The sequence below is a fragment of the Apis laboriosa genome, unplaced genomic scaffold (assembly GCF_014066325.1).
Source record: "Apis laboriosa isolate Shangri-la unplaced genomic scaffold, ASM1406632v1 scaffold25_cov139, whole genome shotgun sequence".
In the NCBI taxonomy this organism is placed as follows: Eukaryota; Metazoa; Arthropoda; class Insecta; order Hymenoptera; family Apidae; genus Apis; species Apis laboriosa.
This window is the reverse complement of record NW_025222552.1, coordinates 2,999,344-3,016,633: the sequence shown is the minus strand read 5'-3', so window position 1 is coordinate 3,016,633 and position 17,290 is coordinate 2,999,344. Positions and strand designations below refer to the sequence as shown.

At 21.3% G+C, this 17,290-nt stretch overlaps 1 protein-coding gene across 5 annotated transcripts in view; it reads right to left on the bottom strand.

Moving 5' to 3' along the window:
- The window catches only part of LOC122713605 (UNC93-like protein MFSD11), a 41,738-nt gene that overhangs the window by 555 nt on the left and 23,893 nt on the right, over nucleotides 1-17,290 (bottom strand). Inside the window, exons 1-3 of one of the 5 annotated variants that reach the window (XR_006346514.1) lie at nucleotides 989-1,763; nucleotides 773-860; nucleotides 19-180 (exon numbers count right to left, since the gene is read on the bottom strand). Coding sequence is in view for 1 of the 5 variants with exons in the window: in XM_043934206.1 (XP_043790141.1) it covers nucleotides 10,665-11,936 (1,272 nt within the window). In the remaining 4 variants the exon portion in view is untranslated. Of the gene's footprint in view, nucleotides 1-18; nucleotides 1,766-10,411; nucleotides 11,937-17,290 lie in introns of those variants that run through there. The other 4 variants (XR_006346512.1, XR_006346513.1, XR_006346511.1 and 1 more) reach the window with 4 other exon arrangements.

The following is a 17,290-nucleotide window of genomic DNA, read 5'->3' as shown; positions in this document are numbered from 1 at the left end:
AATGAAATTTCTTTTTACCTTTTTAATTGCCTGTTCCAGTAAGATTCCGATTTGATTAAGAATCAGTACAAATAAATCGCTCTATGATTAAACACGTCAGAATCTTCTTAGACTAGCTCTCTTCTATGAGGTTATATTGGCAGTATTATTGAATATTATCAATATTTTTAATTCCCTATCCTAGACAGCAATAAAAAAAGTACCATTAAGTGTCTACCTACATGAAACAAGTAATGGGAAATTACTTTTGATACAAATACATAAAATATATAAAACATAAAATACATAAAACATAAAATTTCTAAGTTAGTATGTTATGCATAGAATATGTCTCACAGGAGTTAATGTTAAATTCATTATAATGTGGATTCATATAAAGGGACATCACATACGATATTGCGGATCATCCTGTATGCCTGACGTAACATATTTATGATACACTGATCAATCAAAAGTAAGAAAAAAAAAGAATTGTTCGCCTTATAAAGATGGATATGTTCTCTATGGTTCTCATCATCCGTTGAAAATGATTCCACATAAGACCAAGGCTTGGTTTTATTCGATGAGCATGTTCATCCTGATTATGTTTACATTTTTTTATTTATGATTTATCATTATTTATGATTTATTATCATATATTTGATATTGAGGATGCATTCAGAAACATGATAAGATACTTCAGTCTTCTTTTAGCCAATCTCCAGCGCTTCAAGATCCATTTTGATCCTAATTGGAAAAAATCATTTCAGTTGAAAAAAGCAAGTTCACTTACTTGCATGAAAAAATTTGCCGTGTCTATATAGAAGTTGGACCATAGCTCTATAGAGTCCCAGTGACTTGATAAGCAAGTGACTTGATATCTAGAAATGTTGTAAAATCTCTTAAACAGTAATGCTGCTGACAGATTATTATTATTCCATATATTAGGAAGATTATGTTTACTTATATGTATGTACGCCAGAAATAAAATATTTCTGCCAGAACTTACCAGCATACGATCCAAAATGAAATACCAGATCCATCGGTAGCAAATTGGAAGAGAAAGTTATAAATTGCAAAGATTGCGTTGATGCAATCTTTCCAATTCTAAATAAATAGATGGACTATATGAACTATAATATTTGAATGATACAGATACTCCGAACTCCGGTTGTTTTAGGTTTTTATATTGATAGAATCTTAGAAAAGCCATTGTGGTGTTTCACGGAATATGATATAGCATTCTCTTGAGAATTCATCCAATAAACAAAACAAAGTACGCCGTAATATAAGTGAATTTATAAGTGAACTAGATTGAAATTTTTTTTATCAATCATGATCAAAGCTATATTAATAGAAAAAGAAATAGGAACTGTGATCTTTATATAACTCCATTATAGAGAACAATGAAACCGCGAAACGGAAAGCGCCGGCCTTTTCTTCTCCAATTTAATTCAGGCTGGCTGGAACTCGAATATTCGAATATGAATCAGAGCTAAAATATACAAAAAGAAAATCATCGTGCTGATGAAAACAGTTTTCGCCGAGAGTCAATCTTAAGCTTTTTTATATCAAGAACAATAGAATCATTGTCGATCTGGATAGAAGTCCTATAGTGAAAAACCATAAAGATTTTAGTCAATAGATTTAGTCAATAAGAATCCAATATCCTTTAATCTTCTCCTCCTTCATCTTCTCAAAGATGTTCATTCTCATACGTAAAAAAAAAAAAAAAAAAAACTAAAATAGGTTAATATAATTAGATAACATATAACGTAAATATAAAATATATAATCAATGCCATAATATTTTTAGAGAAAAAAATAAATAACTAATGTTTATCTATTCAAATCTTTTTATAAAAGAAATATCTATTCCTACAACTTCTATAATTTCAATAGAAATTTAACAATAGACAATTGATTTATATCTATGCCATTAACATCTAATTATGTTAATTATCTAAATAATTTCATCTAAGTCTGTATGTTACAATTTTTCCTATTTTAAAAAGAAATAAATGTTAATCTCTTTACAGAATTCAAAAATGAAAAATTAAATATATCTTTTTTGTTTCAATAAAAAAGTATAAATCAAAAAAATTTTGATTTTTTATATTAAAATAAACAAATGATGTTTCTAATTTTTTTCTTTATTATCGTCTATAAATTTTAATATTAATAAATATTAGAAATAGTTGAATTTTACAATGCGACTGAAGGTGTAGATATTGTTGGACAAATATCTAACATATCTTCGAAAAAAAATGACTACTATGTTTATTTTAATAATGTATTAAACTTATTACCATATAATATATATATATCAATTTAATAAAAAAAAATTGAAAAAGATTTTGTTCTCTAAATTAATGATATAATGAAAATTCTAATTGGAACATTGTTATTAAATATCAGCTATAAAAAAATATTACAGAAATAAAATATAACTTAAATTTATAAATTTTGTGGATATAACCAGTGATATAAAAACCATTGTCACTGTTGCAACACGTACAATAATTTATATGACTTTCTGTTTTACGAAAAATAACAAAATAAGTCTATAATAAATATAATGCTTTCATATGTAAAAAATATAATTTAAATATATGTTAATGTTTTGACTCATAAGTTCATTACCAAATATAACTTTATAATTTCATTTATCTTACATTTTTATGAAATAAAATATTTTTACAATCATATAAAAAAAAATTAATTATATTCATATTTTATATTTTAAATATTTTCTTATTTTCATGAAGATTTAATAACGTTATTAAGTAATGCTATATAGAGTTAAATATGTAGTTAAGTATGTAGAGTTAAATATACAATAAGCTAATTTCATCCTTCAATCAATTTTTAACGATTTTTTATTATAAAAGCAATTAACTTATATAAAATAATAAATAACATTAACAATAAAAATGCCATAATATTAATAATAAATAACATTACATTTATATAAAAAAATATGAATTTTATTGTTGAGTCAACATTTTGTGTCTTATCACATTGTAATGTATTTTATTTTTCAATATTCAAAGTCGTATTTCAGTATTTATTTTTTACAATAAATATTATAATTGTTTATTTTTCTAATATATAATATATTATTTCTATTTTTATATTTTAAAATGACAAATGACATTTTATTGTATTATTTGTCAGTTAGAACTAAACAATTATATTAAAACTTGACTTTGTTTTGAATTTCGTCTTCATGTAGGTTTTAATTTTGTCCCGCAGATGAAATTAAGAACACGTTTTGTTTGTATTTATAACATTAAATATTGGTTTATTTAGATACATTTTAAATAGGAAAATATAAAACATAGAAAGAATAAAAATAGAATAAAAGTATCCTTGAAAATCTTTCATTAAAAAAAAGAATTACATGAAATTCTTGTTCTGTTATATAATTCATTTCTTGTATTGATCTTATATTAATATTACATTAACATTATATTGAATTTTTTCTTTTTTTAAAAAACTAATGAGAAAAAATATTGGATGACCGGCAGTTTTGACAAAAATTAAAAAAATTAAAAAAATGTTAGATGTTATTATGTAAAAATTAATTAGGCGTTCATTAACTAAAGAAGTCGCCTAGATAACGAATTATCTCAAAAACCACATCATGATGAAGCTTGTTAAAAAACATAATAATGTTTTTAAATTTACAACATGACATCAAGATAGTTCAGAGAGATTCATATTGGGACCAAATGGAATTTGATTTTCAATAATCTGTTGCAATAATCTGTTGGATCGAAAAGCATATGTGTGATTATAACACATGAATGATGATATGAACGATTTGATATGAACTACATGAACGATTTTCTCATAGTGATCTCATAGAAAATAATCGTTCTCAACTTCAAATATCTGGACAACTGTTCGTATGTAATAGAAAAACTGAAGCTTTCAATCAAGAAGACGAAAATAATTCTGAAAAGAAGGGAATGTTGAATCTGAAGAGGTCAGTAAAATGCCAAGGATAAATCCAAATATATAAAACTGTAATGAGTACCTGAGTATGTATTTGGAAATTTTAAAAATGGCAATACGTTCATCAAAGCCAAAAACTTTAAAAAGTTTTTCGAGCTAAAGTAACTGGTCTTACACAGATTTCTATTGATGGTATCTAAGAATTTTTGTCCCAATGTATAATGGTATCATGCAATAAATTGAATAAATTAGGATTTCGTGTATTGGATCAGATTCAATGTTTTGTACTGTTTTACTAATAATGATGAATCCCTCTATTTTTTTGATTGGTTTTTCTTCCACATTGCAACGGTTTAAATTCTTTCCATTGATCCAAAAATTATGGAGATGGAAATATAAAATCAAGAAGTACAGAAGAGCACTCATCTCAAAGCGTGGATATAATTCAGTATAATGTAAATATAAAAGATATTCTCGTTACGGAATAAAAACAAATGAAAATGAAATCAATCCAAAAAGAAAATACACATGCAATATTTTTCTAAGAAAAGAAGTAAGTAGATATTGTCGACATGTCTTCTTCTTGACGGAACACTGAAAATTTATAGCTAAATTTGAGTTAACAGATGTCTTTGATAGTTGAAGCATATTCTTCTAGTCTATAATTTATATTTATATAAAGAGAAATGCATATAATTATGGGAAATATGCGTATTCGCAAATATATAACATGGCATATACAGATAAAGAGTTGGCAAAAGATAATAATCAGATAATATATATGAATATGTTGCGAATGCAGAAGATGCATCCTTCACAAGAAGGAACAGTTATGAATAATGATAAGTATTTAAACGGATTTAATATGAAATTAATTGAAGACGATAAAAATCAACGTTTAATTACAGGATCAAGTAAGTTCAATTTGTTCCATGATATAATTATATATAGTTGAAGACAGAATTTTTCAAAGTCCTAAAGTGATAAAATATTTATGTTATATGTTTTTTACTTGTAAAAAGTATGAAATTAAATTATATTATAATAATATTAATTATATAGGATTAAATATTTGATTAAGCTGATATAGATATTAGTTTCGAGAATAATACTTCGATATAGCGATTAATAATATCGACAATCTGAATATGGATACATAAATAAAAAATAAAATTACATGCCTTAGAAGGATTGATCAATTGAGTGTAATTAATAGCATACAATTCAGTACATAATTTTTTAATATGAAAGAATTAAAAAATAAAAGTTACAATCCAAAATGGAATTCCTATCTATTTAATATTTTGTAAATTGCTGTTATTCATTTAAAATATTTTTGTAACAATTTTATAACAATTTTTGTTTTTTGTATTTATTATAATAGTTTTTTATTATTATTATTTATTATTATTTATTATTGTTATTGTTTTTATTTATTGTTTTTTGTATTTATTCAAATTTCATATTAAACAAAATTCTGATTTCTGAAAAAAAAATTTTTGAGAATATAACAATTTCATCTTATATTTATAAAACTAATTTATTTTTCATTTTTTTTCTTTCTCTTGTTTTGTTTATTTCAAAATTAACTAAAAGCGTTATCAGTTTTTTCTGTTTCTTTTATTTGCTTCCAATGTAACTGTCTTCATAACTTTGTAATTAAAAAAAATTATTTATTTTTTTAAAAATTAACAACAACAGTTAATTTATTTATAAAATCAAAAAAAGATAAAAGAAACTGAAGAAAAAATTTCGAGAGATTAAAATCAGAAACCAAAAATAATATTATTCTAAAATTTTCTATAATAAAAATCATTAAAAATTTAATTATTATTGAAATTTAATTTATTATTGAAATATAATCAATATATAATATAAAGAAAAATCGAAGAACAAAATGATTAAAAAATATCGATTTTTTTTAAAACATTTTTTACAAATAACAATTATTAATGTTCAAAAATTTGGATCTTAAAAACTTTGGATCTCGATAATTGTTATTCATAAAAAAAAATTATTTCGATTATTCAAATCAGCTATCAATGAGAGAAATTTATTTCGATCACTCATAACAGTAAAATGATAAAAATTTTTTTCACATGCTGATAATAATTATTGATGAAAAAATTCATTTTGGTTATTTATTTAATTATTAAATTATCTATTTTTTTTCGAATGGAATATGTCTGTGAAAAATTGAGAAAGTTTCGTACAATAAGACAAACCAATAGACTATAAGAACAACACAAAATCTGTTTGTTAACGGACTGTCTTTGTCACGGACGACTCTATTCTACTCGTATATGAATGTATAATTATTTATAATTATTTGCCTTGTATAATTGTTTTTTTGTCTTCGTATTGTTAGAGATATAGTAAATGTATCAGAAAACTTGGTAGTCAAATTTGTGTTTCTATTTGATTTAGTAATTTCATTATTATTTCATCATTGTAATCGTGATGATTATGTTACAGTAATAGTTACTATTTTTTGTTATATATTTCTGTAATAGAACATAAAAGGAATGTTAATACAAGATTTTTTCCATTTTAATCTCAAATTAAACAAAATCTATGGCATTTTATTTGAAACGGAATATCTTAAAAATTTAAGAAGATACATGATATGTAAATATTCAGAAATATATAATGAAAAAGTAGAAAAATAATAAAGAAAAAAAATATGAAAAAATCTTATAAAGGAACGAAAACTTTTTTGGTGCGAAAAACTTTCAAGTGAAGAAATCACAAACGCTTGCATAAAATTCGTGAAACGGGAATATCAACTTTTTTCTTTATTAGATTCATATTCATTCAAAGTGATGGTCAAATATTTAAAGAGTTACATATTTTCCTAATTACATCAAGTAAAATAGTAATAAATTATGTTACAGAAAAATATTTAAATATAAAAAATGAAATTAAGAAATCAATTATAGGATGTATAATTTCCTTAAAAATAGATTGAATATAAATATCCAATTAATAAAAAATAACAAAAATTTTTATTGTACATTGTCAATTACGAAAGTTGACAAAAAATGCAGTGAATTATTTGAAGGACGAAATTATGTTTTACAAGAATTTGATATTAAAAAAAAATAAATTTATATTATAACCATCAATAATGAACGAAACATTTTGAAAGCTGTGGAATTATTATCTGATTTGAATCTAGCACGAAAAAAATGAAGAGATATTGCTCAGCATTGATATGAATAACACAAATTATGAATAGTGTTTTGAAGATGCAACGCAAAATTTTTATCGCAGAAATAAAATAATATAACTATTAAATGTGCAACTCAATTAGCGATTAAAGATTATTTAAGACAATAAAACTAAATTAATTCAACGGACACGGCAAGTTATAAAAATATTGAAAACATCAATGTTTCGGTAAAGTTTAAACTAAAAGAATTATTAAATTCTTTAAATTACTTAATTACTTCTTACTTAATTTTACGTAATTATTTTTCTTAGTAGTTATTCAATTTTTTAAAGTCGCAATACTATTTTTTTAGCTACTTTTTACAATACTAATTAAAGAAACCGCAACTAGATATTCTAACGCGTTGAAGGCTTTTGACATATTAGAAAAACTTCTGGAATATAAAAATTTTTATTCTGAAGGAACCTTTAGCCAGAAGAAGGAAGAATGGATTGAAATCGAAGATTGAATCGAACAAATGGTTTTGAGTTTTACATCTCTAAGCGAAAACAATTAAAATTGCAAACAAAATAACTGTTTCTTGGCGATTTTTACAAATATTGGTTGAACTTAAAAATTCAATTACAATCTCTATCGTCAATGTTAGAAATTGCTAGGATGGTTTTGTTAAAATAAAATTCGTTAAAATCGAAAATTATCAAAAAAAAAAAACATATCGATATATAAACATATAGAAAATATTATAGATTACTAGGAAAATAAAAAATATAATATTTATCAAAATTCTGCAATTCACGCTGTGTCCGCACAACTCTGGTTAGCGTTGAATGAACCTTTTCTGTTCTAAACTTAACGCTAACGATTTACGGTATAATTTGTTAGGAAAAAATTTAGTGTAATTATTAAATCTATTATAATCCTTATTTGTAATCAATATGACTTTAGTCGAATACAAGAAATACTTGTTATCCACTTGACTTTTTTTTCTTTTATAAGAGTTATGGTTCCTAATTAAAATACTTTTGAAAAAAAGCAATAAATTTACTTTTATTGTAAAGCATTTTAAAAAAATGTGATGAAAAATAGTTTCAATGCATAATATGGAATAGGAATATGAAAAAAGGAAAAGTTGAAATCCAATATTTTTAAAAAATATATTTCTAATTCATGTACTAATTGATTTAAAAATAAAAAAAAGATAATTTTTAATTATTAATAATCTCTTTTATCAAAAAAATCATAGTTAAAATTATTCCACTAATACAATGCAATTAAATAACTTTTATTACAATGCAAATTTATACTTTTTAGTTCTAATACAAATAAATTCTTCCTTTAATCACTTTGTTAATAATTAATATCTAAAAACTAACAAATGCATGATTTTTTTAAATTTTAGATATTTGTTTAAATTTTAAGTATTTCTTATTACTAGAATTACTTTTCTTTCCTAAATATATCAAATTATTATACACATAAAAATAAAAAAACTTACGAATTGTTTAACTTCTTCAATTTTATCCTTAAATGTTTTCTTTGTTTTGAAAATCCATATAATTGTACTAAACTTTTATTGAAAAATTAGAATAAAAAGATTGATTTAATGATAATGACATGCTTCTCTAGTGATAATATAATGAAATCGTAAAATCAATCAAATGTAAAGTAATAAAATATCAGATATCAGAATTGATATTTTGACAAATTTGTAATCAGTTAAAAATCTTAAATTTCGAAAAAAGAATACACTGCATCGTTTTAAATGTAGCATTTGATATTAATCATGGTCCTTTAATTTATAATCTTACTATTAATATAATACATTATAATTAATATAATAAATTTTTCAATATCAATATTTATTATAACAAAATTTTAAAGAACAAACTTAAAAATCATAATTCAAAAAAAAAGTTAAAGTAATAAATATTAAAAATAATAAGAATTCAATATATTTATCACATTAACATTGTCTATTCTAATAATTGATGGATAGAAAATATTTTGATACCCGATAAATTAAAAATATATTTTGTTATTTTTGAATAATATGAAGTTATAATTATATGATTTCAATAATAATAATAATTATAAAAACAATTATATTTTCCTATAATATTATATAATTATATTTTCCTATATTATAATTCAAATATACATATTTATAAATATGATCAAAATATACATATATAAATATTATTGTATTTTTCACATCTGAATTAATTTATGAATATTTTATATTCAGTTCATTAACAAATATAAATCAATAATGATAAACAAATTTTATTAATAGAGACGGATATATATTGTTTAGTAAAAATTTTAATTCTATAAATATAATGCTATAACGCCATAACATATGAGCTTACATACTTATAAAACTCAAGTAAATCTCAAATAAATTTCAAAGTTCGCCTATAGTTTGAAATCTTAAATAGATTATTATTCCTATATGCAAAATATTTCATACAATAAACTAATTTCTTCAAGTCTATAATAATTTCAAAATTTATATTTTTGTACATGAATTTGTATATAATTTAAGTATATAATTATAATTCGATATATAATTTAATATAATATAGAAAATCAATTAATAATATACGTTAATATTTTTCAAATTATTGTTATAAATATACAAAATATAAAAATATTATTTTTTTAAAGTTCTTAAAATGTTGACAATAAAAAATTATTTAATACTTCAATTATCACGAATATATATATATATATATATACATCAAATTTAATTTAATTTTATAGTTTATAGTTTTTTTTTTAAATTCATTGTATTTATGCAATTTTCATAATTGGAAGTTCGTGTTTTTTAAATAAAATATGAAAATAAAATTTCTTTAATAAAAATTCACATAATTCATAATTTTAATTCAGTAATATTTATATTAATATTTATATAAAAATATAAATTATTTATTATACGCAAATAATATTTTAAAAATACATTATATCAATAATGGATTATTTTATATTCCAAACTTAATTATAAATACAGAATAAATATATTCAAATAAACAAGTAAAAACAACATAAATTTTTTTATAAGGTTTATATTATATTGATAATAATATTTTAAATTAAATCATAGCTTTAATAGTAATAATATATTATTATTAACAATAGATTTAAATTTAACAATGATACTTTTATAAAAATGCCACGAACTTTCTCGTTCTAAAGAAATTATAAATCTTTTATTTTTATTTTACAAGTCTAATATAATTACTATTCAACAATAGCAATGAAACTATTTTATTAAATATATATATAAAACTTGCCTTATTCAATAAGTATTATAATTCATAATGTATAAAAATACAGTCTTTTATGAAATGATATTAAACACTAGAATTACATGATTATAAGTGATTTGACAACATATAATTTCATTGCTTTTTTTTACTTGTTATATAAATACATCAGGATATAATCATTGAATTATTTATATTATTTTTCTATCTTTTTTTGCATATGGAATAAAATAAATTCTTTTTCTTGAGCATTATTTGTTCTTCTTTTATTTTTTCTTAAAGTTTTTATTCACTTGTCAAATCGCTCTCCGATTGTGTATTTTCTCTTTCTCTTCTTGTGATGTATTCCACGAAACAAAACGTAATAGTGCCAATAATGATTGTAATTGTTAAAATAAGAAGCTGTACATAAAGATAAACAACACTGCTATAAGCGAAACTTATTGCAGCAGCGACCGATTGGCAAAATTTAAAAAGTGCAAAAGCAGGTGCGCTTTGTTGCACAAAAAGTAATCCTAATAACGAATAAACTTGCGTGTTAAAGCAAGCATCACCAAAACCTAGAGCGAGACTTCCGGCCATTGCTAAAATCGGTGAAGGATTAATATATCCTATACTGTCAGTATCTTTGAACGGTGAATCATTTGGTAGATTAATAAAAATTGAAATAAAAGCAAACATATGTACGCAAAATCCAATAATCACCACCGACCAAACGCCACAAATACGAGATACTTTCGAACCAAAAATACCGAAAATAGCTCCACCAATTACTTCTCCGATTCCAATAAAAATTCCAGAAAGACCGATTAAACTTTTACGCGAATCACCAATCGCTTTAGTAAACCCAATACTTGATGAATAGATTCCTGAATAAAAAGTCAATACTAATCCAGTGTATATAAAAGTCAAAGATAACAAAAGCATTCTAGGCGTAATGAAGAGAGTTAATGCATCGATTAAAGCATACCAGGCAGCTAACAATGGCTTATTCCTTGCAGGTTCTGGTATTCGAAGTTCTTTATCCGCACTTGAAACACCTTCAGCTTCGCCCAAAACTAGACTGTTCGAAACTTTTCTCAATGTGATCAATAAACACATACCAAGGGCCGCCAATCCAGTGAGTACACTGAATACGAGTATTCTGATCGATGCATCAATCTTAGGATGAGTAAACATAATATATACAAATAGATTACCAGCGAACATTGAACACTGAAAAATCGCCCAAAATATTCCAGCATTTCTGGACATTGTTTCCGAATCACTATTTTCGGTTAAATATTGGCCATGTCCGGTCCAAATCAATGCAGCTCCAAAACCTAGGATACACGATGCGCCATAGAGTAAAGTGTCTTGCGGCCAGAGGAAAGATCCTATGAATAAGACGTAGCAGCAAGCCCCTGTCAATATAGCAACCCTTGGCCCTGTTATGGAGATGTATGATGGTGCTAACCAGTTGCAAGTGGCAAAGACGGCATAGATTATCGCTAAACTAGTGTAGGCCTCGCCGGTGAAATTTGGATTATCTTCTCTAATACTTTGCAGCACGGTTTTCTGCACAGAAAATAAACCTAATGTAATAGAAAATATTAAGATATTTAAATATATAATGAAAAAAAGATGATTTTTAATGTAAAAATATATCAAAAATATAGATTAAAAATTTATTCACATTTTCATTGAATTTCATTTTCGAGAAAATTATGTTAAAAAATTGAATATACATTTATTAAATATGATCTGATCAACATTATATCAATCTGATTAACTATTAAATGTTTGTCTTTAAATAATAATTAATATTATTTTAAAAAGTAATAAAAAGTAAATCTTAATAGTTTAATTATTTTAGTTCATAAGTTAATAGAAATGTCTTTCATCGAACTAGATAATCATAATTTAATAATAACGTATTTATATTTAATCAAATATATAAATGATATTAATTCATCATATTAATTTATAACTTTGTTTCTTTTAGAACGAATTATCTAATATTACTGCAACAGGAAATAATATATATATTATTATATTAATATATTAATTATTTAAATATACATAGAAATTAAATTTGATTTTCTCAAAAACAAAATTCTATATGAAAAAATTCATTTCTATATTAATAATAGAAATTTTATTTCTATTATTTTATTCTATTTAAATATATTTCCAATTCATTTTTATACTAAAAATCAGCATTTTTTCATCTTTGGTACCGCAAACGCTATATTTTCATTAGATTAAACTTAAACGATACTTATATTTGCCTTTCAAATATATAAATTATTCAACATGATCTGTTTTGATATATTTAACAGATAATTCTAGATCAAATGTTTTTTTTTATTAAGATTTTTTATGTTAAAAAATTAATTGCAATTAATTGCAATTATTAATTAATTAAAAGCAATTGTAAAAAATCAATATAGTATATACTTTAATTTATTAACAATAAATATAATATTAAGCATATAACTTTACATAGTTTTATTTGTTTCATCATAAGATTATAATAACATTTTCCTAATTTATTTGTGACGATTTCTGATCTTAATTTTTCTAGTTTTGAAATTTCTTAGAATTCGATATTAAAAAATTTATAAATTAAAAATAACTATAAGACATAAGGTATATGTTATTTATTATTTATTTTTAGTTTTTCAAATATAATTTTTTCTTTTAATATGTTAAATACTATAGATCGTTAAAGAATGAATAAAACTATTTTGTCTCACATTATTTGGCATATGTAAATATGTATATATATATATATGTAAATCTTTTATATCAAACAAGTCAATTAATAAATCATTATAAATTACAATTTATATAGACAATTTATTTATAAAAAACATTTAAATAAATAATATACTAGTATAATTATTGCTATTATATAAAATATTCAATTATTCACATAATAAAATTCAATAAATTATTTTTCTTTACAGTTACCTTAATTACCTTTCATAATAATGAATAATGATCCATTTGATTAAACATTTGATTAATATACATTTTAAAACACTCTTTTACACGATACATAAAAAAAAATATATTATTCAATTTAAAAAATGAAAGTTGATCTCACATATGAGTTTAATCATCTATCATAAAAAAATCATAAAAAATTATATCATACTATATCATGAAAAATTATTTATTATCTTTTAATATCATGCAAGTTTGAATAATATGTTTTTCTATTACCAATAACAGAAATAATTTAAATGCTTCATTTTGTATATATTAATTATTATATATACAATATAAACATATATTTATAGAACTAAAATCATAAAATCTATAAAGAAAGTAATTAAATATTCAATTAATTATTCAATAATTATAATTCAATATAAATTCGATATAAGTTGAAATCTTTCTTTCTCATAATTGTTGTAGAAATAAAAGGTAAAAAGAACCAAAATCAATCATAATTTTTTTTCAGTTTCTAAATTAAAAAAAACAAATTAACTATTAATTTTTATTTTAAAGATTCAGATTAATAATTTATATTACATATATATATATATATATATATATATATATTAATCATTATTTTTTATCTATAAATTTTGTTTCGTCGATAAATTAATAATTTAAAAAAAAAGGAAGTTTCTTATCATTTTAGGTGATTTTGAAATATGTTGCTAAACTTCAATATTTTGAACAATTTTTTCTTTTATCTACATATATTGTTATTTTTACTAATTTTAATTTCCAAGATATCAATAAAAATATTTTTTAAAGATATAGTTATTAAATAACTATACAGTTTTGAAAAGAATTAATTTCAATAATTTTGACATATATTATAGAAATCATCATACTAATTAAATCTTTCGAAGATTATAATCGTTATTTATTGTTTATTAGAAAATTATTAATTTATTAAAAAATATTTAATGTTGTTCATTAATAAAAAATAATATTATGTAGTTTCATATTCGGTACAAAAAATTAATAATATCTGTGACAATGAAATAAATCGGATGTAAAAAAAAGTAAATAAGAGCGAGAATTTAAAAAAGGAAAAAATAGCTTTAGAAGGTGTAAAATAATAAAAGATAGAAAAGAATGTACAAAAAAGAAAAAATGAGAAAAGAATAGATTTAAAAAATTATAAAAAATATTGATAAAAAAAAACATCTGTAATAGAAAAAAGGAAATATGGATTCGGAGATATATTAATATTAAAAAACACAAAAAGATAAAATAATAAGGAGAAAATAAAAGACAAAGGTGAAAGGAAAAAAAAATAATTAAAATAAAAAAAAGAATCAAAATCAAAAAAAAAATAAATAAATATCAAATTATAAAAAAAAAAGAGATAGAAATCAGGAAATAAAAATATCAAATGAGAAAATTGAAGAAATTCAAATTATTTTCTGTTAATATAATAATAATAATAATAATAATCAAAATAAGAGGAACGATAAAAATAGAAATAAATATAAAAAGAAAAAGAAAAAAAATGGAATAATAAAAAATACAAAAAACACTCAAATATTGAAGAAAAAAAAATGAAAAAAAAATGAAAAAAAAAATTCTATATGAAACAGTGGAAAAGAGAGAAAGGAAAAAGAGAAAAGAATAAAAAGATATTAAAAATTATGATAGAGACTAAAATTTTAAAAATGAAACAAATAGATAAATTTTAAGAATAAGACGATAGAAAAATTAGGAAAAGTCAAGAATTATAGAATTATAGAAATAATACTGTTCATTATTAGAAAAAAATCTTATGGAATAATAAAAAAAAAATCTTTTTCTAAAATCGTCTATTTTCATCTTTAATGCTGTTAAAAAATCATGTATCTCCTGACATCATGTATAATAATAAAAGATTTTCTTTGAATATTTAAAATTGTGAATAGAAATATATTGTCCAATATTATTATACAAATAAGACATAATTATTTTTATTTATTAATTTATTAATAATTATACAAAAATTATTAATAATTATATAAAATTTATTAATAATTATATAAAATATTAATATATTAATATTTTATTAAATTAAAATATTTTATCGTTTCGATCTTATTCGCATTTTCTATCAAACAATCGAATTAATATATGTGTTCATATTGACAAATGCATGCTATAATTACTTTAATTAATTAACATTTCTCCCAAAGAACTTTTTTCTAGTAGTGAAACTATATGAAAGAAGAAGATAAAATATAAAATACGTAAAAAATGAAAAGGAAGCAAAAAAACAAAGATATAAAAAATATATGAAATATATAATATGAAAGATATTCATATTAACTAACTATGAATAGATAGAATAAAAAGAGAACATTTGAAAGAGAATATAAACGGAGGAATATGACGGAATTATTTCATAGGGATATTAAAAGAGAGGAAAAATAAGAATAAGAGAAAAAAAAGAAAAAGAACATGAATGAAATTTAAAAAAAAACAAAAAAACAAAACTAAAAAGAATGAAATCTAGCATAGATATGGATGTACAAAGAAAAAATAAATGTGTTGCTTTTGATAAGTTTTTTTTTTTCTTTTGATTTATGAAATAAAGATTTAAGAAATAGAATATAGATGAAAAAAAAAGTTGAAAATAAAAAAATTTTATGAAAAATAAACGATATAAAATGAACGAAAAAAATGGAATAAATCAAAATATATAATACGAAAAAAATTAAAAAGAGAGAACAAGAGAGAAAATAAGAGTAAAAGTTTTGAACTAAAGAAAAAAATAAAAATAAAGAAGAAAAAAAGTATGTCGGAAGAAGATGAAAAAAAAAAGCTGGAAAGAGAAAAAGATAATAAATGAAAACGAGAATATAGATAGAGAAATGATAGAGAATAAATAATATAAAGCAATAAAAAAAAAAATAACTGAAAAAGTTAAAAAAAAAGATTTGAAAAGTAAAAAAAAGTGAAAAAAGAAATTACAAGTCAAATTTGATTCATAATTTTTTCTTCTTTTTTTTTTATCGAAATATATCTCTTTAAAATTCTTTTATTTTTAGCACATATAAATAAAACTTAATTTTTTTAAAACTTATTATGTTAATATTTAAAGAATCATAAATATATAATATATTCATTCTATTCCAACTTAAAGAAAATAAACTCGAATTATAAATTCTTCTTATTAATAAATTGAAAATGGAAAATAATATATTTCAATAAAAAAATCTTACAATAATAATCAAAATTTGATTTTATCAAAGAATAATTGATAGATTAAATAAATTATGCAAAATGTTCCAAAAATGTGAGAATATGCATTAGATTTCTAATAGATATAGATAATTTCAAGCAATATTTTTTTATTAAAAATTTTTGTTACAGTTTTATTAATGAGTTATTAACATAACTAGAGTATTAAATATTATTGTTTCATTATTCGTGATATAATTCGTGATATAATTTTTTATAAAAAAAAATATTTATTCAACTTTTTTTAACACATGTTTAGAAAAATGTTGCTTGGAATTCAAAGAGGAATTTCAAGAATCTCCTCAAGAATCTTCAGTTAATGAATATTCTCATATTTTTAAAACAAATAGTATATTGAAATTATTTTCGTTAACACATTATAAATATATATATGTATAAAGTATACAGAAAAATCTTCCTGATTTGGAACAAATCATTGAATGACTAATTGGACAGATTTCTCTAGCAACACGTTATTTTTTAAATGTTTTTTTTTTTTTCTTTTATTATTTAATCAGTTTTAAACTATAGTTCTTTATAATTCATCAAATATCTTTTCTTCTTATAAAATACAATTTTAATAAAATTAAAGAACTTTAATTATAATTAATGAAAAGAGTTATAGTTTCTGATTTAAAATAATATTTTAAAATGTAAAAAAATATTGATACAAAATAGAGAATAAAACCACAATAAAAACTTGAATGAATTTTACA